A 21,691-nucleotide genomic window follows, 5' to 3' on the forward strand; every position below is an offset into this window, starting at 1 on the left:
CTCTCTTTCCTCCCTCCCTCTCTGTCCTTCCTCTCTCCCTCTCTTTCCTCCTCCCTCTCTCTGTCCTCCCTCTACCTCTCTGTCCTCCATCTCTCTTTATCATCCCTGACTAATACATTCATAACAAAATAGAAACATTTTGTTAAGTAATACATGAGAAGAGAACTATATGTTGATTGTATCAGTGGAGCGCTCCTTTAAAGTGCAATTCCAAACTCACTTTTTACTACTGCATTGCTGTTACTGTAGTACGTGGTACATAATGTGAGTTAACACTTATATTTGTTCTTTTTTGTAATAGAGCTGTAAGTTCCATCAACCTCTCTCTTGTTTTCATAAATAACTTTGCTTTAGAAAAACGCTCAATATGGCTTTAAAGTGGCTTTAAATGGCTCCCACACAAATGTATAAAAGAAAGCCGTACTCCCCTTTACAATAATCTTGCTCAGAGACCACTAGAGCCTGCAGCAGATGTCAATCTAAGACCTGGGAGCATCCGAGGGTAAATAAAAGCAAATCAAGGATGGTGACATCATGGCAAGTCCCACCCTGCTGTGTGACTGTCTCCTACAGCACTGGCGAGAGAGCAGAGTGGAGCCCCGTCCTGGAGAAAAAGGGTGTGTCTGCAGCAGGCTGGATGTTTCACTCTCTTCTCTTTCTCTTCTCTTTGTGCTCTTCTTCATCTGCTGTCAACCTAAGATAAGCTCTCCAAAGAATGGAACCAGATATTGGAGAAGCTGGGATTGTCTACAGTAATACATATACACATACAGTACATACATCCATATACATGATAAAGTAAAGTCACTCTAACCGGTTGTATTCTGTTTAAGTGGTTAAAGGAGTGAGAACAATCCCATTGCATTACGCTTGCATGTATTCTAAATACGTTTAAAGAGCTTTCTAGAATGTATTTATGACATCTAAATGGCATTTGTAAGAAGATAGCTGGGCTGCTTGTGATGGGGGGTGAACACACTGCAGCCTGGAGCTCCGTGGGCCTGTCCACGTAAAAAAAACAGACAACAGACTTTGACCTGCAGGACAGCCTAGACCAGGAAACAGGCAGCAGTAGGGCCGTGACATCATAGCTCCAGAGCTTATGTCTCCCTGTGGTCCCTGGGCAACAGTAGAGTCCAGCAGTAGAGTCCGGCAGTAAAGTCCAGCAGTAGAGTCCAGTGGTATTGTCCAGCAGTAGTCAGTCCAGCAGTAAAGTCCAGCAGTAGAGTCCAGTGGTAGAGTCCAGCAGTAATCAGTCCAGCAGTAGAGTCCAGCAGTAGAGTCCAGCAGTAATCAGTCCAGCAGTAGAGTCCAGCAGTAGTCAGTCCAGCAGTAGAGTCCAGTGGTAGAGTCCAGCAGTAGTCAGTCCAGCAGTAGAGTCCAGCAGTAGTCAGTCCAGCAGTAGAGTCCAGCAGTAGAGTCCAGCAGTAGTCAGTTCAGCAGTAGAGTCCAGCAGTAGAGTCCAGCAGTAGTCAGTTCAGCAGTAGAGTCCAGCAGTAGAGTCCAGCAGTAGTCAGTCCAGCAGTAGAGTCCAGCAGTAGAGTCCAGCAGTAGTCAGTCCAGCAGTAGAGTCCAGCAGTAGAGTCCAGCAGTAGTCAGTCCAGCAGTAGGCCTAGAGTCCAGCATTAGAGTCCAGCAGTAGAGTCCACCAGTAGTCAGTCCAGCAGTAGAGTCCAGCAGTAGAGTCCAGCAGTAGAGATGGGAAGTAACGACGTAGCCTACAAATAGGGCCTACTTTGTTACTGAACTTAAGTAGGCCTAGATAATTTTACTTTACTATTTATTTCTGTGGTGACTTTTTACTTTTACTCTTTACATTTTAACACAAATATCGGTACTTTATACTCATTGCCTCGTTACTTTAGTTTTGTACAAAATGTCGTCTGTCAGGTGGGATTTTGAGTGCATGTGTGAGAACAGCGCGGACACGCGCCTCACACCGCGAGCGGGCGCGCGCGCCTCACGGAGTAAAAAGTGAGAGAAATGAAAAAGGTACTGGCTGTCCGGAGGACATAAAGAAAGAGCCTTTTTTCAATGTCCACTGAAGTTTCTCAGCTTGCACTCTAAATAAGGATTGTCATTTGCGAGGCTACGTTTACTTTATAATAGGCCTACTTTAAATAAATTTCCAAGACTGTAGGCCTACTTTGTTACTTTTACTTGAGTAAAGAAGTTAAATCCGTACTTCTACTTTTTACTAGAGTATTTTTTAACACAGTTATCTGTACTTCTACTTGAGTACATGAAGGGATGACTTTTGCATCTCTGTCGATGCAGTAGAGTCCACAAGCAGTGGGTCTAGAGTCCAGCAGTGGGCCTAGAGTCCAGCAGTGGGCCTAGAGTCCAGCAGTGGGCCTAGAGTCCAGCAGTGGGCCTAGAGTCCAGCAGTGGCTGCTGTTGGCCGCTGGGTGGCAGTGTGAGCACACTGCACTGAAAGGCCGTACAGCGTCGAGGGGATGTGACATCATCTCCCAGCGACAGGCAAGTCTTCCGATTTCGGATTTCATCATGGCCGAAGCAGAGTATGTATTTGTTTTAAATTATATCTAAGTCCATCCGTTCGTTCTGTGCATACAGTTGGTTTATTTCCAGTCTTTTTAAAAAGGCGCTGTTTAACTGCTTACATCTAGACCCGTATTTACTGGGCCCGGGCGTAGAAAGGCTTGTTCTCACATGGAACGTTACAACACGGATAGAAAGGGCTCTGTCTGTTGTCAAAGACCGACACCATATCAGTAATAATAATTATTATTATTATTACTGATATGGTGTTGGTTACTGGCAGCTGATGGCATGTTCAGGGACTGAGTTGACGTCAGTTAATTTCAGGTTAATTTCTAGCGTTAAATCATAGCAAGTAAACTCTAACTTTCAACTCTAACCCAGCCGCAGGAAGCTGACTGATTTACGTGTGTGTGTGTGTGTGTGTGTGTGTGTGTGTGTGTGTGTGTGTGTGTGTGTGTGTGTGTGTGTGTGTGTGTGTGTGTGTGTGTGTGTGTGTGTGTGTGTGTGTGTGTGTGCGCGCACCAGATCAAAGAAAGTGATCAAGTTAGTTCCTGAGTATCTCCTGAAGAAGAGGAAGGCATACCAGGCTATCAAAGCCACTCAGGCCAAGCTTGCCCTGCTTGAGAAGAGAAAGGTGAGGGATTATGAACAGGTGGAAGCATGGGGACCACATGTACCCATCTCTACCCACTGCTGTGTACTCACATGTGTTTTCTGGGTTCTTCCAGGTATCTAAAGGTAAACCATTGAAGTTCAAACGTTTGGAAGACTTCTTGAAAGACAGCCACAAGGGTCATCGTGATGAAACTCGGATCCGGAGGTCTGAGCACAGGCCGCCCCCCCCTCTGCCTCCTGCCAAGAACAGGCTCGCCTTCGCCGTCCGCATCAGAGAGTGAGTACTCTGAATCAGATGGAGATTTTAACATCAGCTGTTCATGAAAAGCTCAAAGTGGTTGTCAGTGTTTGCATCCGTCTCAGTAGGAGATTTTCCTACTTATTTACAGCGGGCTTCATACTGCGTGCTACAGAGCCCTGCAGGCCTTTAGCTGGAATTGCATTGCCATCTTTTCCTTTCTGTCTTGCCTGTCAAAGGTGTTTTACTGGCTACTGTGGCTTTTCCTGACTATACGTTGTCTTTATCTGAACTGACTGAAGAATTGAAAACTGTGCATAATGACACACTGTTGCAGCCTGGTCAACATGGATGGTCCTCTCCTGATAGGGTTAAAGGTGTCAGTCCAAAAGTGATGAAGGTGGTCCACATGTTGAGGCTGAGGAAGATCTTCAGTGGGGCCTTCGTCAGAATCAACAAGACCTCTGTGGCCATGATGAAGGTGCTGGAACCTTATGTTGCCTGGGGGTGAGTGACGCCTGAACAATCGGAGCTCAGATCAGATGTGTCGGCTTGGTTGTGTGTGTTGTAAACCCAAGGTAATGTTTCCAACAGATTTCCCAACTTGAAGTCCGTTCGTGAGCTCATTCTGAAGAGAGGACAGACCAGGGTTGGGCGGAGGAAAGTTCCTCTAACAGACAACACACTGATTGAGACGCACATGGGTAAGTCTCTTCACTCATGTCAATAAACCTAAACTTGCAATCAGCTGAATGCATATATAATAAAATACTCCAATGTCATGATTCCTTATACTTTTTATATATATATATATATATATATATATATATATATACACACACACACACACACACACACACACATCTCATACATCTCATTCAGTGCGTTTTCACCTTTTCTCCGTTGCACAAAGACACGGCGGTTGGAACCAAAGATCTCACACTTGGACTCATCAGACCAAAGCCCAGTTTTCTACTGGTCTAATGTCCTTTCCTTGTGTTTCTTGGCCTGCTGATGTTAATTTGCGATTTCTGAGGCTGGTGACTCTAAGATGAACTTATCCTCAGCAGCAGAGGTGAATCTTGGTCTTCCTTTCCTGAGGCGGTCCTCGTGTGAGCCACTTTCGTTGTAGCGCTTGATGGTTTTTGCGACTGCACTTGGGGACACATTCAAAGTTTTTCGCTATTTTCCATACTGACTGACCTTTATTTCTTGAAGTAATGATGGCCACTCGTTTCTCTTTACTTAGCTGATTGGTTATTGCCATAATATGAATTCTACCAGTTGTACAATAGGGCTGTTGGCTGTGTATCTACCTGACTTCTGCACAACAAAACAGATGGTCCCAGCTCCACTAATAAGGCGAGAAATTCCACCTATTAACTCTGACAAGGCACACTTGTGAAGTGAAAACCATTTCAGGTGACTACCTCATGAATCTCATTGAGAAAACCCCAAGGGTTTGCAGCACTATCAAAAAAGCAAAGGGTGGCTACTTTGTGTAGCCTATAGCTTGTATCCACCTGTGAGGTGTTAAGCTGTGCGTTTGCCTAGTATACTCTGTTTAGAACAGCTGATATAACAAACCGGTCCACATGGATATAGTGGCATCTGTCACGTACCACTTTGCTATGTCCAGCAACCAGCAGAAAAAGAGCCTGTTTAATGTTCATTTTGAGGTTCCTAATTCAGTGTGCCGATGTGCTGCAATAGCAGCATTCTGCGCAATGACTATTATTGCCCATGCTTATTATTTTTCTTCATCTTCCGCCAGATTTTTTGATCCACTATTAGTCACGAAGCGTTGCCAACACACGCACACATGATATATCGAAACCTATGTAATGACTTTTCAACGAGATTTGCCGCGTGGTTTTCACGAAATCAAAAAATTCTCCAACACTTGAATGGGAAATGTTTGGCACATTGCTCAAATCGCCCCCTTTTTGGGGGCCGTGCTATATTTTATTGTAGAAACATAATTACAATTTTAAACCGAAGACAAGACCTTGGCCTTTTATTGGGCTGAATGGGCATTCAGATATCAAGCACGGTTTCCCACAAATTACAGTCTACGTATTGTCCCGTTTTCAGACCGCTTCAGATTTTGCAATGTGTGTGTATGTTGAGAGATAGAGTGGAGGACAGAGGGGGTGGCTGCAATACAATTCTCTGAAAGTTTCCCAAACAAATTGCTCTTTCTCCTCCAGTTTTTACTCTTCATACATCATTATTGGTCAAAATGTAGGAAATCTTGTGCCGGTCGCAGACATGTAACTATGGAGTACATCGGACATACATTTTTGGCTCTGTTCATACCAAGTGCCGATAGGAACTATGAAAAGAAATTTCTGGATTCTTCACTGTGGAAATCACCATAGCAACAAGGAGAAGAGGTGTTATTGGTCAGCTAACATGATGTCATGATGGACTAACTGACCAACTGACTCCTAACTGACATCAAGCCTCAACACCAACAGCTGTTTTATATAAGACAGACTGGGAGTGGAGGAGTAAGGAAGGAGAAGAAGTGTTATCTGTCAGCTAACATGATGTCATGTTAGCTGACAGATAACACTTGCCTGCCAATCGGAAGGTTGGTGGTTCAATCCCTGGCCCTGCAGTCCCATGTCGAAGTGTCCTTGGGTAAGACACTGAACCCCGAGTTACCCCCGATGCTGCGCATTGGAGTGTGAATGTGTGTGAGTGTTTATCTGATGAGCAAGTGGCACCTTGTACGGCAGCCTCGGCCACAGTGTGTGAATGTTTCCTGTATGATGTAAAAGCACTTTGAGTAGTTGTTAAGACTAGAAAAGCGCTATATAAATACAGCACATATACATTTACATCTCACTTCTGTTCCATCTTGGTTGGGAGTCGCACATGCAGAATAGCTAGGGAAGGACTACTAGCCGGTCAGAAGCACAGTATGAGGGCACAAAGGAATAGGAAAAGCCAAAAAGCATAATCATTTAAAAACGTAACTAGCCAGTGCAGACTTAGCACCAACAAGTTGACTAGCAGTTAAGGAAAAAATAGACCTTTTTTATCATGCTAAAACGTTTTTTTATTATTTAATAATTATTAATTATATAAGTTATAATTTATTATACTATTATTGTAATTATAAATATTTTTTAAGTATTGTTTTTAGCCATTTACCAATTTTTAATCGGTTAATATTCTTATTGTAAGTAAACTGAATTGTATCCATCCCTACGGGCAGGACTTGCAACCCAAAACATTTTGGGATGTATATTTAAAAGATATGCTGGGCTGGGGGATTTCTTTTTCCTTTCCCTGCCAACTCGGCCAGTTAATCAGTTTATCAGTTTGGGACACAGATCCAGTGGTACGTTGACTGTGCAGGTCCAGCCCCACCAGGATGTCCTGCTGCATCTGCTCACATTATACAAGCCAGCATACTGTTGTGGCTGTTTTGACCCACAATCCTTTGTACAGCAAATATTACCAATAAACATAAGTTTAAAGCACTGTGTAGAAGCAGATGAGTTGTTTGGGAGGGATATGAATATTACAGCTGGTGTAATCTCTCCCCTCCTCTTCTTGTTTCTCAGGTAAACACGGCATCATCTGTCTGGAGGACCTGATTCACGAGATTTACTCGGTTGGTAAAGGCTTCCGGGCAGCCAACAACTTCCTGTTGCCTTTCAAGCTGTCAGTGGCTCGCCATGCTGCCAGAGACAAGGCTGGGCTCCTGAAGGACCTGGGGAACCCAGGGTTTCGCAACACAGACATTAACTCCATCATCAGATTACTGAACTGAGGAAAACGCATGCAACATGGACATTCGGCAGCAACTTTAAACATGCTGTATTTCTTCAGGAGCGAATGCTGACAACCAAATGTTTCATTGTCTTTTCCTTAGGCAGAGTCCTATTTAATATGCACATCTGGTTACATGCTGGGAGACCTCAGCAGGACCTAAAGTGGAGTCTCTTTGACTCAGGTTTGAAGTATAACATCATGTAGGGCCTCTGATCACAGACTGATGGGACAAGGTGTGCTCTTTGGTGAAATGTAACAATACTTTGAATGCAACATGCAGTGATTGAGTAATTAGGATGGGCTGTCCTGCCTGCAGGAGCTGCTTGCAGCACATGGCTTTACTCCACTCAGTTGCCTTCAGTGAGAGTTTGTATCTGATTTATGATTCATTGTTAATACACTTTGTTTTTACAATAAACCCCCCACCCAAAATGGTTCAGTACTTGATAACTAACATGTTTGACAAAAGATGGGATGTGAGATCATGTGGATATTGGGCTCTGGTGCTTGTGGTCAGCAGAGGCACCTGTTACATGGTTAATAATCAATAATGGAGACTTTATTAATCCATTATTAAATAAACACATTACACACAGGCCTCGCCAGCATGTTGGGCATTGTGTGGAGACTGTATGTTGATGGTTAAGCAGCTGTAGATTATAGTTATCAATGTGTAAATCAGTCAGATGCTATGTTTTCAGCCTCATTCTGCCCCCTATGGTGTTCCACTGGAGTCACTGAATCCAGAGAGACACGTGATCAGTAGCCTCTGCAGCTGCGCGTGCACAGATCTATGCGCACTGGGAGAGACATGGAGGATGCGTTGGGAGCTTTATGAACATGATGAGTATCAGTGGTGTGCGTCAGTATGACAGGTAAGAAACGGACAACCTGTGTTGCTGTCATGCCATGGTGGCTAATTAGCATAACGGTTACAATTATCCGTCGTCATCTTGTGTCAGCAGGTCACACCCAAAGACGTTAACGGTCTGTGGTCACACCACCCGTTGCCGCTGTGTAACCTCTGTCAAACTGGTTTCTTCAAATCAAAGTCCCAATTAGATGTGGGTTCGACTGCCGCTGCGCGAGCTGTGCTGGCTTCGGGTGTATCGGAAAGGTCACAACTTAAAGGATTCGGTAGAAGTGACGAATGAGGAGGCTGTCGCTGAGAGCACAGAGCGTTAAGGTAGCACTTTGTAGTCGGAAACGTTGAAACCATGCAGGTTTTATACCACTGACAGCACGAATATTCGTTTCTCCGCTGTTTCGAATTTAAATGTCTCATTTACGAGGAGCACGTGAAGGAAGCAGCTGATCTAGTGTGTCACGGAGAGTGGGCGGTGCGTCACCTCGCGAGTAATGTTACGGTAGCCTCGGCGCTGTTGTCAGTGAAGAGTCAGACTGATCCCCGGTACAGAGACGGTAAGCATCCCGGTAGTTCTGGGCTCCAGGTTAGGGGGGGGGGGGGGTTAGCTGACGGGGAACAGCCGGTGGTTATCTATGGGCTATTTGTGTGTTGTTAGTGTCACGGCGGTGCACGCGGCTGCACCAGAGAGATTGGATTGGGCAACAGAACCACGTGGCTATGGGTTAATGTTACACGTGTTACATATGCAACATACTGTGTGCTGATATTTATTTAAAGCAGATAGGCCTATGAAACAACTGTTGGTAGTGTTGGGTAGCTCACGGGGCTCACACAGCCGGCAGCCGAATGAATGACATGTGGGCGCAGCTCTGTCCGTCTCCGTATACTAGAAGTATATTGTAAATACAGTGATGTTCATATCGTTAGTTAAACCCTCGCTGTGTGTCAGGATACTAGAGGCTGACCTTTAGACACTACGGTTAACCGATATTCAGTATTACGGTAGTCCTTGTCCCACTGGCGGTTCCAGACCACCTCAGATGGGGGGCGAGGGGGTCTTTAGAGACAGCCGGTCAACTGTACATGTCATATAGAAATCTGAAAGCTGGGAACATAACAGTGAATCTGAGCTGAAGCTCAGCACTTTGTGTCAAGTGTTTCTAGTCATGAATGTGTAAAAAGCATTGTGTTTTGGTTAGGGGCCTATTTAAATATAGAAAGTTTGGAGTGTATAAGGGCAGAGAACATTATGAAGGAAGTATACGATGCTCACTTACATCTCAAGTTGTTGCATCAGTGATGCGGATGTGTAGGTAGCATTTGTTACACAGCCTGGATGCTAAAAGGTAAAGCCCATCCTCATTGGCTCTTCGTTGGCATAGTCACATGTAGGACGAGTTGTGTTGGTTTCTTTGCTGTCCAGTGAGGAAGGACATGCTCTAACTCTGCCCCTTTGGGGTCATTTGCTGGCACAGATCAAAAGGTTGTTATCATGTAAGTGAGAAGTTCTAACAAAAATACAGATAATCAACATTCTATTCTCTTGGTCTAGTCTCTAGTCTAAGACACCAGGGGGTCGGAGACAGAACGTTACTTCCTAATCTATCTGGCAGCATGATACGGAGCCTACACCGATTAATTTAATCATATCTTCTCAACCCAACTGCAGCGTACATTTAAATACATTAAAACATAAGAAATTACATAGTGATGGAACATTTAAACTTTAACTCAACAAAAGGAAACAGGAAAGTTGGACTACCTGGTAAGTTCTGACTTCTTAGTTGAATTGCCATCAATATTTTATGTCTGTATTTATTCTGCTGCCTGTCTTGGCCATATCTCCCTTTGAAAAAGAAATTCTTGATCTCAGTGGGACTCTTCTGGTCAATACATGTTCAATCAACTTATCAATGATTAAAACTGCTTTATGGTAATAATGGGTTTTATGGGATTTTTGCATCAATGAGTGGAAGCACTGGATGTCTGAAGCTTATTTCTGCCATGGGGTGGCTGCTTGTCAGTGCATGAGTAACATAAATAGATTTAGTCATTGATTTGGTACGGTTGATGCCAGATCAAAGCCCCACTCTTTATTGGTCTGTTTGTGTAAACTTTTCTATGTGCAGTGGTCATAGGGAGGAACATCTCAAACAATCCCGTCCTGGAGTCTATCCTGTTGAATTCTGATATTATTGAATACTTTTTTCCCATTCATGAATCAATACCTAGTAGTCTATATTTCCAATATATAATCCAAAGTGTTATGCAGTAGGAATTGGTCTATGGCACTGATACAGATCTGCTCAGTGATTGCAGGTTAACCGCTTGTTTCCTAACTGCATAGACTAACACAATGTTGTCTCTGGCTGGTAATATTACAGCAGACCCCCTCCCCTTCTATCTGAAGAATATCACACAGACAAAACATGTTGAGTTCCAGAGGCTCGACTGAACAGGTTAGAGAACTCTTCAGTTCCTCAGTCTGTGTGGCTCGTTTGAACACTGAATGTAAAAGGGGACCTGATAAATTGATTGCAAAGCATCCAATTTTCATAAATGTGATATATGGTTTTGTTGTTTGGTTAAATGTTGTTGTACGTCTCGGGGCCAAAGACACATTCCAGGAAAGATTGTGATCATAGTCCAAAATCAAATGAAGGATGTATGCATGTGCGGCGTTTGAATAAAAGGCAGTTAATTTGTTACCATATTTTATTGCCACTGAGCCAATGTAATGACACTGGTGCACAAACCCAGTTACACACAGACAGTTAAAGAAAGGTTCCACCTCCCCAGAGGTACATATTGCGTGTCAGGAGAAGGCTAAGATGCCTTCCACCTATCTGCTATGAGGAAAACACATCTTCTGCAGGCTAATGATTACACCTGAGCGTCAACCAAACAACATTCTTCTTTAGTATTATCTGGTATTGCATTAACAAGGGTCACAAAAAAACAACACGTCACGTTTGGTCAATGTTATCAGTCTTCAGTGGGACTGCCCGTGCATTCTCCTTTTACAACACTGTCTTTGAGAAATGATAGCAGCATGTTAATCAGTGGTGACAGTTTTTATTTTTCTCTTGTCAGGCTTTACTGCTTATGAAAACCGCCGTCTTGTCTCCCAGTCTGTGCTGTTGGTAGTTATTTTACGAAGCAGTAATGATTACTCATATTCTTGACCTTTTGGGTCACAGAGGTGCAGGCAGGTCTGAGGCTCGGGGGGGGGCACATATTCCAGACATGCTGACTGTAGACCAGCTGTGTCTCTTTGGAAACACATATTATACTTTCGGGGAGGCACCGCAACATTAGATTCTCATATAGCGGCCACGATGGGATTAATAAAACAATTATCGATGAATCAAAATTTCTACGCTCAATTCTTTTTTCTCTCTGTGCCTATTTTTTACTTTTAAGTAGAGGACTTACTGCGCTTTTAAACAACACATTTTTCTGATTATGGACTTTCGTTGCATGGATGGCAGTCCACCATTTCAGACTAAAATACAGAAGTTCCAAGCTCCGGGCTGGCCTTTAATATGGAGATAAAGGGCACGCTGCACTGTGATGATCAAACTGACTCTGTAAAACCTTGATATAAGATATTCTGATTTCTGTATCTTTGTGTCAAGGACAATGGGTCCTTGACACTCTCTATTAATATTCAACCAGAGTGCTCACACACTGTGTCTGTGCTGGTTGTCTGATGAGCAGAAAGAAAATGTGCGCTTTGCTTTGAACTACCTTGATGGGTTGAGGGTCTCTAATTCAGCAGTGTCTTGTGCATCTCTCTCCACTTGCTCTCTCTCTCTCTCTCTCCCTCTCCCTCCCTCAAACAGCTTCTGCTGTTATGTGTGTGGGGGAGAACTGTGCTCCCTCTACCTCATCTACACTCTTTGTCCCTGTGTTGCCAGGCAACCACAGCCTCCCTGACCTCCCCACACAGACACACACACACACACACACACACTGACACACACATACACTGACGTGTGGGGTTGGAGAAAGGCCAGGGGACAGATTATAAGTAATCAACGGTAAAGAATGATTTAAACATTTCCTTTAGGCGTGGACTGAATTGAATTCTGGGATTGAGGTGTTGTTGGTTGCGAGAGACACATGTTGTTGTGGAAAGGCAAAGCTTGTGTAAAGTAGTCATTGGCCAACTGGTGCAGAAGCAAATAGCTTGCTGTGCGCCATATTTGTTTGTACTGGACCTTCCTGAGGGCTGTTTGTTGCAGCAAGCCGTTGGTCGGAGTAGCTTGCTGTTAGCTACCACAGAGAGAGGGCTCTGAAGCCCATGAAGGCTCACACCAGATACATTCCGTCATTTGAATGTTTCTAGAGCTATGGGTGGTTGCATCCACACACACGGCCTTTCACCCTATCACGGGTTAGAGCTTAACTAACTCTGCCTCTGTAGAATAGAAACTATAGAGACTGCAGTCTTGGTAAGTCTACCCTTAGTCTCTTAAGTGTCTAAGTGTTGTAAAGGTCGATGCGGTCTGACTGAGAGCAAAAGAATATCATTTCAGATTGCTGTCAGCTATGCATGCTGGGATTTTTGGCCCTGTTTTAATGGGAAAGATAAAAAACTTTGAGGAGTCAGCCCAAACCAGCGTGGACAGGAGCTCTCTGTCAGTCACATGATGCAGCCAGTTGAGTCATTAAAGACAGAGATGGAGGTTACGTCTGGTTCACTGGGAAGCCCCTGCAAGGGTCGCAATCAACGGGCTCTTTCCAACGAGTCAGCCTTTAATGGATTGTTCCACAGTCCTGTAACTCCCAGCAGGAGATCAAACTTCACACAAGCCTGATCAACAAGCACCGCAGCGAAGTCTAGTCAAATACTGTAAAGTTAAAGGCTTGACGTTGACGTAGTTATGGATTGAGACGGACCAGCTCTAGTGTTAAAGATCTACTTTATCTGTGTTGAAACATCCCCGTGATGGGGGCTCTGGAGTTGAACCGTAACTCTGGCAGTCGCTTCTGTCCCCGACCAGTCGGACTCAGGTAGATTAGTGATAATAAAGCATGATGATATAAGATTTATTTGAATTCCTTTAGCCGGTGTTTGATCAAACCAGCACAAATAATCGCAAAGACAGGCCTGTCGGGGGGGGCTGGAGTTCAGAGGGCTATGATGTGATTTTTCGATTAGCCACGCCATGATTTTTTCTTACTATGTTATAGCTGCTCAATTGTGGATTATTTTGGTAAACAGTAAAATCCTAAATATTTAACAGGATTACTCATTGACTTTTGGAAAGAAGTTTCATTTATTAAAGCTAAAAATCTGACCTTACACACACACACTTTTAGCCTCCTCTCTGTGTCAGCTGGCCTCGGCTCGCTCTGCAGCTGTGAATATGAGAGTTATTTTTCACATGAGCACAGCCAGGAGCCAAAACAATTGTAAAAGAACACTGTTATGTATATTTTGTGAAAATATAAGCAGGGTTGGGTTTTGTTTGGTTAAATGAGCTCTACAGGTGTTGAATCATAGTAACAATATTATCACATGTCAGTTTTGTCATGCCTTTCTTGTGGGTGGTGAATTATTTTTGCTGAATGTGTCCTCTGCCTCCACAGTGACCGTGATTGGATCAGTGAGCGTGGATTTTTTGGGGGGGGGGTGGGTTTAAAGCTACAGTTTATCACTGAGCTGACTACTTCCAGGAATCCCTAGCTGAATGCTGCTGTCTGGCTGCTTCTTCCTGCAGATTTGTCTCTATGGCTGAAATGCTTTCTTTGACGTCGTGATCAGCCCCAGAGGCCGTGCATCCTTCCGACCACCCCACAACCACTGCATCATGGGGGAGGTAGTACAGATGCACTTCAAGACGGTGGACTACGTCATCTTCGCCTTGCTTCTGGTGGCCTCGACCGGCATCGGCCTCTTCCACGCCTTCTCTGGGGGTCGCCAGCGCACAACACAGGTACATTTTAGACCCTATAACATTAACTTTAACTCCGCTACGGGGTCGATTTCACTCTTTCAGAGGTCAAACAGGTCTGACAGCAGCACTGTGTCTGCTTCAGGAGTTCCTGATGGCTGACCGCTCTATGAGCTGCCTTCCTGTGTCTCTGTCCCTGCTGGCCACCTTCCAGTCGGCCGTGGCCATCCTGGGAGCCCCGTCGGAGGTCTACACCTTTGGGACTCAGTACTGGTTCCTGGGCTGCTCCTACTTCCTGGGTCTGCTCATCCCAGCTCATGTGTTCATCCCAGTCTTCTACAGACTGCGGCTGTCTAGTGCCTATGAGGTACACACACACACACATGCACACACCTGACCCACACACATACACAGCCACCTACTGTAAGATGTAGTAGAGACTAACCCACAACATGCCACCTACTGTAAGACGTAGTAGAGACTAACCCACAACATGCATTCAGAGTTTGACATGCCCGTATCTGTCTTCCATCTTGTCTTTGTGAGGTATGTTCTCAGAGCTTAAAACTGTTTCCAGTCGTCTTATTGAGACACAAATGCTTTGAGAGAACAGTCTTGCACTGGTGTTCTGTGAACACAAAATGACTTGTAACTGATAATGTGGCTCTAACTGGCAGCTTGGATCCACAGCCGGAGCTCATATCACAGCATGACTCTGAGATGATATTTGAATCTGCTTCTTGTTCATTCTCCCCCCTCGACAGTATCTGGAGCTGCGCTTTAACAAGACGGTTCGCATATGTGGGACTGTGACCTTCATCTTTCAGATGGTATCTTTGTTTGTGTCATTCTTTCTTAGTACATTAGTTTCTGGGCAGGAAGCAGGGATGTTATTGGTGCTACTGTTGATAAAGGTTCAACCACCCTGGGCATAATGTTGCCTAAACGGATACTTAGGAAAGACATTAATCATTTGATACAAAAGTAAATCTAAAATCACATTTTTGCAAGTTCTCATTGAGGTCAGTCAGTGAGTAACTCTAGTGAGCCGGTGAGACAGTAAAATATTACTGAAAGGCAAGAACAAGCCAATTAAAGAAGTCAGTTTGGTGTTTACCTTCTAACTCTTTCTGGCTTCACCAGTTATTACATTTAGTTAAACAGGAGACTGTTTTTGTCTATGGAGTGCCATGATTAAGAAGTCCATGCAGTCATTGGCCAATTATATGACAGCCTGACTGAAACTTTGGCCTTGGAAATGTCACACTGACACACTTGTTTAAGTTTCCTATATTTTCTCAAATAAAACTCAGCATTGTTCTGTAATGTCATGATGACATGAATAATAGGAACAGTAATTCCCAAAGGATATCAATCAATACAATCAATTGTAAATTACCCAAAATGAAAAAGTGATTGCCTCTTCATCAGCAACTGTCTGTCTGTCTGTCTCTGTGTGTGTGTGTGTGTGTGTGTGTGTGTGTGTGTGTGTGTGTGTGTGTGTGTGTGTGTGTGTGTGTGTGTGTGTGTGTGTGTGTGTGTGTGTGTGTGTGTGTGTGTGTGTGTGTGTGTGTGTGTGTGTATAGGTGATTTATATGGGGGTGGTCCTCTATGCCCCAGCCTTGGCTCTTAATGCAGGTAAGCGTAGCACATGTTGGTGTTGAACACAGCACAAGTTGTAGTTGTGTAATGGAGTAAGCGGTGTGCTAACGCCCTCTCTCCCTTGCAGTGACAGGCTTTGACCTGTGGGGGGCGGTGCTTGCCATGGGGCTGGTGTGCACAGTCTACACTGCTCTGGTGAGTTTCTCAGCCCAGCCAATCACTGACCTCCATGACACAATATGTGCTGTTCTACAACAGAAGCTGAAGAATGATGTAATCAACCTTTGTAAACCACAACTAATATATCTTTTGCACACAAGGATGTAAAATATACTTTTTATTTTTATTTTATACTTTTTATCACCCAGGGGAGAAATTAAAATGTTTTCACTTTCACAGTTGTTTGAACACACTACACACAGGCCTAAAATGCACACACACACACACACACACTCAGGTCCTATACATGCACAAATGGAAAGGGAGCGGACTGCGACTGTTTTCTTTTTCTGAGCTCTGATGTCTGTATTTATTCTACAGTAATCAGTAGCGCAGATGTCAGTGTGTCGAGCCTCTGAGTTTTTTTACGTTGATTGTCCGCTGCTCCTGTCCCAGGGTGGTCTGAAGGCGGTGATCTGGACCGATGTGTTCCAGACAGTGGTAATGTTTGCGGGCCAGTTGGCAGTCATTGTGGTGGGGGCCACTCAGGCGGGGGGCATGGCAGAGGTGTGGAGGAAAGCAGTCAATGGAAGCCGCATCTCAGGATTGGAGTGAGTAGTTGTTAACTTTCCCTATAGTAGTGCACACCGGTTGGGCAGACGCTCACTCTGTTCTCCCTCTGTGCCCGTCAGCCTGGACCCTGACCCTCTGCAGCGCCACACCTTCTGGACACTGGGGGTGGGGGGAATCTTCCTGATGCTGGCTCTGTACGGGGTCAACCAGGCCCAGGTCCAGAGATACCTCAGCTCTCGCACGGAGAGAGAGGCCGTCATGTGAGTGCCAGCCCTGCTGTTTTCAAACAACCATATGACACTATTATATTGTAACTTTCCTCTTAAACATAGCTTTTCACATGTCGGACGTCTTGTCTCCGTCTCCGTCTCATCCTATCTCCTTCCAGGTCGTGCTACGTAGTTTTCCCGTGCCAGCAGATTGTGCTGTGTTTAGGCTGTCTTATGGGGCTGGTCATGTTCGCTCGCTACGGAGAGAACAGCCCTCTGGACAAGGGCCATGTCAAAACCAATGACCAGGTACACACTCATTCACCAACCTGTAGTGGCTGTACGCTGTGGTCTGTGGGCTGTGGGGGGGCATGCTAATGTTGAGCTGCTCTGTGCAGATGGTGCTGTACTTTGTGATGGACGTGTTCCAGGACCTGCCTGGGCTGGCTGGACTGTTTGTGGCTTGTCTGTTCAGCGGAGCTCTCAGGTAAAAGTCCACCGTCAGGCAGCAGCTGATTCACAACTTGTCCTCCAAGGTGTTAAGCTTCTACTCTTAACACGCTCATAAAGTTATTTTTAGTATGATTGTTTTGGCGCGGTTAACAGCACTGGGCTAACTCACAATTAAGTTTACCATGTAACGTTAGCTGTATGGGTAGTTAATTCATCTAATGCTAAGGAGAGAACAAGTATTTGATAAACTGCTGATTTTGCAGGTTTTCCTACTTTTAAAGCCTGTCGAGGTCTGTCATTTTTATCATAGTTACACTTCAACTGTGAGAGATGGAATCTAAAACAAAAATCCAGAAAATCACATTGTATGATTTTTATATATAAATAATTAATTTGCATGACATAAGTATTTGATACATCAGAAAAGTAGAACTTAATATTTGGTACAGAAACCTTTGTTTTAAATTCCAGAGATCATACGTTTCCTGTAGTTCTTGACCAGGTTTGCAGCAGAGATATTGGCCCACTCCTCCATACTGACCGTCTCCAGATCCTTCAGGTTTCGGGGCTTTTGCTGGGCAATATGGACTTTCCGCTCCCTGCAAAGATTTTCTATTCTGTTCAGGTCCGGAGACTGGCAAGGCCACTCCAGGACCTTGAGACCTCTTACGGAGCCACTCCTTAGTTTCCCCGGCTGTGTGTTTTTGGTCGTTGTCATGCTTGAAGATCCAGCCACGACCCATCTTCAATGCTCTTACTGAAGGAAGGAGGTTGTTGGCCAAGATCTTGCGATACATGGCCCCATCCATCCTCCCCTGAATACGGTGCAGTCATCCTGTCCCCTTTGCAGAAAAGCATCCCCCAAAGAATGATGTTTCCACCTCCATGCTTCACGGTTGGGATGGTTTTCTTGGGGTTTTACTCATCCTTCTTCAACTTCCAAACACGGCTAATGGAGTTTACACCCAAAAGCTCTGTTTTTGTCTCATCAGACCACATGACCTTCTTCCATTCCTCCTCTGGATCATCCAGATGTTCATTGGCCAACTTCAGACGGGCCTGGTCATGCGCTGGCTTGAGCAGGGGGATCTTGCGTGCGCTGCAGGATTTTAATCCATGATGGCATAGTGTGTTACTAAAGGTTTTCTTTGAGACTGTGGTCCCAGCTCTCTTCAGGTCATTGACCCAGTCCTACCGTTTAGTTCTGGGCTGATCCCTCACCTTCCTGATGATCATTGATGCCCCACAAGGTGAGATCTTGCATGGAGCCCCAGACCAAGGGAGACTGACCTCCATCTTGGACTTCTTACATTTTCTGATAATTGCTCCAACAGTTGTTGCCTTCTCACCAAGCTGCTTGCCTATTGTCCTGGAGCCCGTCCCAGCCTCGGACAGGTCTTCAATTTAATCCATGATGTCCTTACACAGCTCTCAAAGAGTTGAAATTAATACAGGAGAACAGAAGGGTTTCTTCAAGAAAAACTAACAGGTCTGTGAGAGCCGTAATTCTTACTGGTTGGTAGGTGACTTATGTCATGCAATAAATGCAAATTAATTATTTAAAAATCACACAATGTGATTTTCTGTATTTTTAGATTCCGTTTCTCACAGTTGAAGTGGGCCTGTGCTGTATCATGTATCACAGAATCCCAGTTATTCATTCAATCCCATTTTCTCTCCCTTCAGCACCATCTCATCAGCCTTTAACTCCCTAGCAACAGTAACCATGGAGGACCTGATCAAACCTCAGTTTCCAAACATGACTGAAGCTAAAGCGACGCTGCTGTCCAAGGGACTGGGTAAGACAAGGGAGATACTGTATTTCTGCAATGTGGAAGGAGTGGTGGACATGTATTGTTTGTTTAGCCAAGCAGTGCAGTCTAACAGGCTGCTTATTTATGTCACTGATTGTGTCTGTGTGGTGTGCTCGCCCCACAGCGCTGGTCTACGGCCTGGTGTGTCTGGCCATGGCCTACCTGGCCTCTATAATGGGCTCTGTGCTGCAGGTAACACCCTGCTGACATCAACCACAATTAGTGACACATCATAAAATATGTTGGTCTTTTAATGACTCCGTCTTGTCCCGTGTGTCCTCAGGCAGCTTTCAGCATCTTTGGGATGGTGGGGGGTCCTCTGCTGGGCCTCTTCTGTCTGGGAATGTTCTTTCCCTGGGCAAACCCCACAGTGAGTCCTTTTAATTTGGGACTTTATTGTGTCTAGGGGTGCAACGGATCACAAAACTCACGGTTTGGATCGGATCACGGATCAGTCAGAAAGGGGGCACAGTAGTTTTTTTTAAACACTTTCCATTTAAACTTAAAGAACGGTCATATAACACACAGTCCCTTCAAGCCGGGGAGCACAGTTCACTTTTCCCGGGAAAACAAAGGACTTACACCCTGGAAATGCATGTTACTTTGGAATGTTTGAAAGTGCTCTTATTCTGCTTTTTGGCTTTTTCCCTTTACTTTATTGTGTTATATATATTTTTTGTGCATGTCATAGGTTTACAAAGTGAAAAAGCCCAAAGTCCCCCCCCCAAAGGGACTTACCATCTCCAACAGAAAACACTGTTCACAAACTGCTCCAAACAGCTCTATTGTAGTCATGCCTTTACTTCAGAGACAAACGAGTGTCACTTTGGGAGGGCACGCCCTCATACTCTGCTTCGGACTGGTTAGTAGTCCTTACCGAGATACTTGTCAGGACACGCCCTCATACTCTGCTTCTGACTGGCTAGTAGTCCTTACCTTGTTACTGTCATGGCAAGCCCTCCTACTCTGCTTCTGACTGGCTAGTAGTCCTTACCTAGCTACTTTGCCAAACATTGCAAATTTCATCGGAATTCTTTACAAACGCTCCCAAAATATCAGGCATTTTGGGCCGCGACAATCTCATAAAAAGTCTGAAGTCCTGTAGGGACTGTTCTGTTCACAAGAATTGCGTTGCCTGTATCTTCACGGCTCCCTAGAGATTTATCAGACTACTTTAAGTACAGTAAAAATATTTTTCACACATATTATTATGTTTCAACTTTGCAATTAATCCGCAGTTCACATGCATTCTGAAGGGGGAGTGTTGATCCGTACGGAGCACGGATCGACTATGGTTTGATAAGGTTACATCACAGATTGTGTCCATGTTTGGTTTGAGCTCTTCTCTCTTTGAGGTCTGAACAGGGCTGTGTGTCCCTGCTCAGGGTGCCGTGGTCGGGTTGGTAGCCGGCCTTGCCATGGCCTTCTGGATCGGCATTGGCAGCTTTGTGATGCGTATGTCTGGATCCGTGGGGCCAGACATCAACACCACTGCTCTGCCCCTGTTTGACAACATGACCAGGCTGGTCAACGCCACCACAGCCACGCCCAGGTAGGACATGAGTACACGCCAGGCGAATGCAGCTGGTCAGCACAGATCATCAGGCAGTTCTGACGTTTGGTCTTCCCCTTCCCTTTAGGCCGACGGGTGTGGAGGCGCTCTACTCGCTGTCCTATATGTGGTACAGTGCTCACAACTCTACAACGGTGGTGGTGGTGGGGCTGCTGGTCAGCCTGCTGACAGGTACACCGCCGCAGGAAACATCCACTCTATACCTTTTCCTTCTAAAATGCATATCTTTAGCTACGTTTGCATACGGCGTCCACACTTCTCCGGTGTTTCTGAGTGCCTAAATGTTTGGAAACACTGCTGAAAACGCTGCTCCTGCCAACATGCACAAGAGGCTTTTGTTCAATCAAATTGCAACAGTTTGTATTTGTATTTTATTTATAAATATCAACATACATTAATCAGCAATTCTGTGCCAGTGTTAGCCAGTCAGCTAATTTTAAACAGTAGTTCCCGTGTACCGCATGCCCAGTGTACGAGAAAGGTCTGTAAGGTTGGACGGAGACTACAGTGCTAAATCACTTGTTTTTAACCCAAATCGTGTTAGTGTAGAGGTAGACTTGACACATCATCAACTGTATCACTTCACACTGGGAATCATGGTGAGAATTTATTTGTCAGGTCCAATACATTGTACTCACTGTATGCGTGTTGTGTGTGTAAATGTCAGGGCCGATGAAAGAGAAGGATGTGACCCCGGGCACAGTGTTTCCTGTCCTGGGCTGGTTGCTTTTCTTCCTGCCGGAGCGCTACAGGGACAAGCTGTGCTGCGTCACTCCTCTGTCCACCCTTGCCAAGGTAGGCTCACATTCACACTGCTGGGGGTCTGCCTGTTTGTGTACACCAACGTTCAATGGTATTTGTCTTTGTTGGCCAGCCCAAAGAAAGCCACGCACAGCCCTATGAGATGGCCAAGAAAGACGGCAACGGAGCAGCTTACTGCAAAGAGGACACCGTCACTGAGGACAAAGAGACAGAGAGCGACAGAGCACAGACGGAGGACGAAGACTTGGAAACAAGGATGGATCTGCCCTCGTGTCAGCTGGCAGGTCATACGCTTCAGGAGACGGCCTTGTGATGCCTTCTCCTCCTACTGATCACACAAACCCTCTGCAGTCCTGACAGTACTGACGGCTCATAAGTGGGACATCAAGCACAATGTCGTGTGTGCGCAGCTCTCATGCACAATGAGCTGTTCACAAAAAGTCAGGCAGTTGATAGATTGAGCCATACAATCCCACAAGATGTTTAAGAGAAACTAACATGTCCTGTCATGTGTAGTGGCCTATGGAGGTTTCCTACTTGGAGCTGCTGCTATATGTATATATGTGTGTGTGTGTGTGTGTGTGTGTGTGTGTGTGTGTGTGTGTGTGTGTGTGTGTGTGTGTGTGTG

General features: G+C 45.0%; 2 protein-coding genes across 5 annotated transcripts; both read left to right on the forward strand.

The window, feature by feature from the left end:
* The first annotated feature begins 2,422 nt into the window (after positions 1-2,422).
* Positions 2,423-7,563, forward strand: rpl7l1 (ribosomal protein L7-like 1). Its single transcript, XM_034900462.1, has 6 exons — positions 2,423-2,522; positions 3,031-3,139; positions 3,234-3,397; positions 3,728-3,865; positions 3,953-4,062; positions 6,937-7,563. Exons 1-6 carry the CDS (start codon positions 2,509-2,511, stop codon positions 7,143-7,145), a joined length of 744 nt encoding a protein of 247 aa, XP_034756353.1. The 5' UTR covers positions 2,423-2,508; the 3' UTR covers positions 7,146-7,563.
* A 295-nt stretch (positions 7,564-7,858) lies between these two features.
* On the forward strand, positions 7,859-21,442 carry slc5a6a (solute carrier family 5 member 6a). 4 transcript variants are annotated; one of them, XM_034900457.1, is made up of 17 exons: positions 7,859-8,022; positions 13,745-13,960; positions 14,064-14,285; positions 14,683-14,748; positions 15,505-15,556; positions 15,648-15,715; positions 16,136-16,290; positions 16,372-16,512; positions 16,641-16,770; positions 16,860-16,948; positions 18,601-18,713; positions 18,853-18,920; positions 19,012-19,098; positions 20,114-20,280; positions 20,369-20,472; positions 20,969-21,096; positions 21,176-21,442. In XM_034900457.1, the coding sequence occupies exons 2-17, from the start codon at positions 13,835-13,837 to the stop codon at positions 21,374-21,376; spliced, it is 1,917 nt and encodes a 638-aa protein (XP_034756348.1). In that variant the 5' UTR covers positions 7,859-8,022; positions 13,745-13,834; the 3' UTR covers positions 21,377-21,442. The 4 variants fall into 4 exon arrangements, with proteins under 4 accessions (XP_034756348.1, XP_034756346.1, XP_034756345.1 ...); XM_034900455.1 differs by lacking the exon at positions 7,859-8,022 and adding an exon at positions 8,226-8,569; XM_034900454.1 differs by lacking the exon at positions 7,859-8,022 and having other exon boundaries at positions 13,680-13,960.
* Positions 21,443-21,691: the final 249 nt, after the last annotated feature.

Source organism: Etheostoma cragini, chromosome 18 (assembly GCF_013103735.1).
Source record: "Etheostoma cragini isolate CJK2018 chromosome 18, CSU_Ecrag_1.0, whole genome shotgun sequence".
Lineage (NCBI taxonomy): Eukaryota > Metazoa > Chordata > Actinopteri > Perciformes > Percidae > Etheostoma > Etheostoma cragini.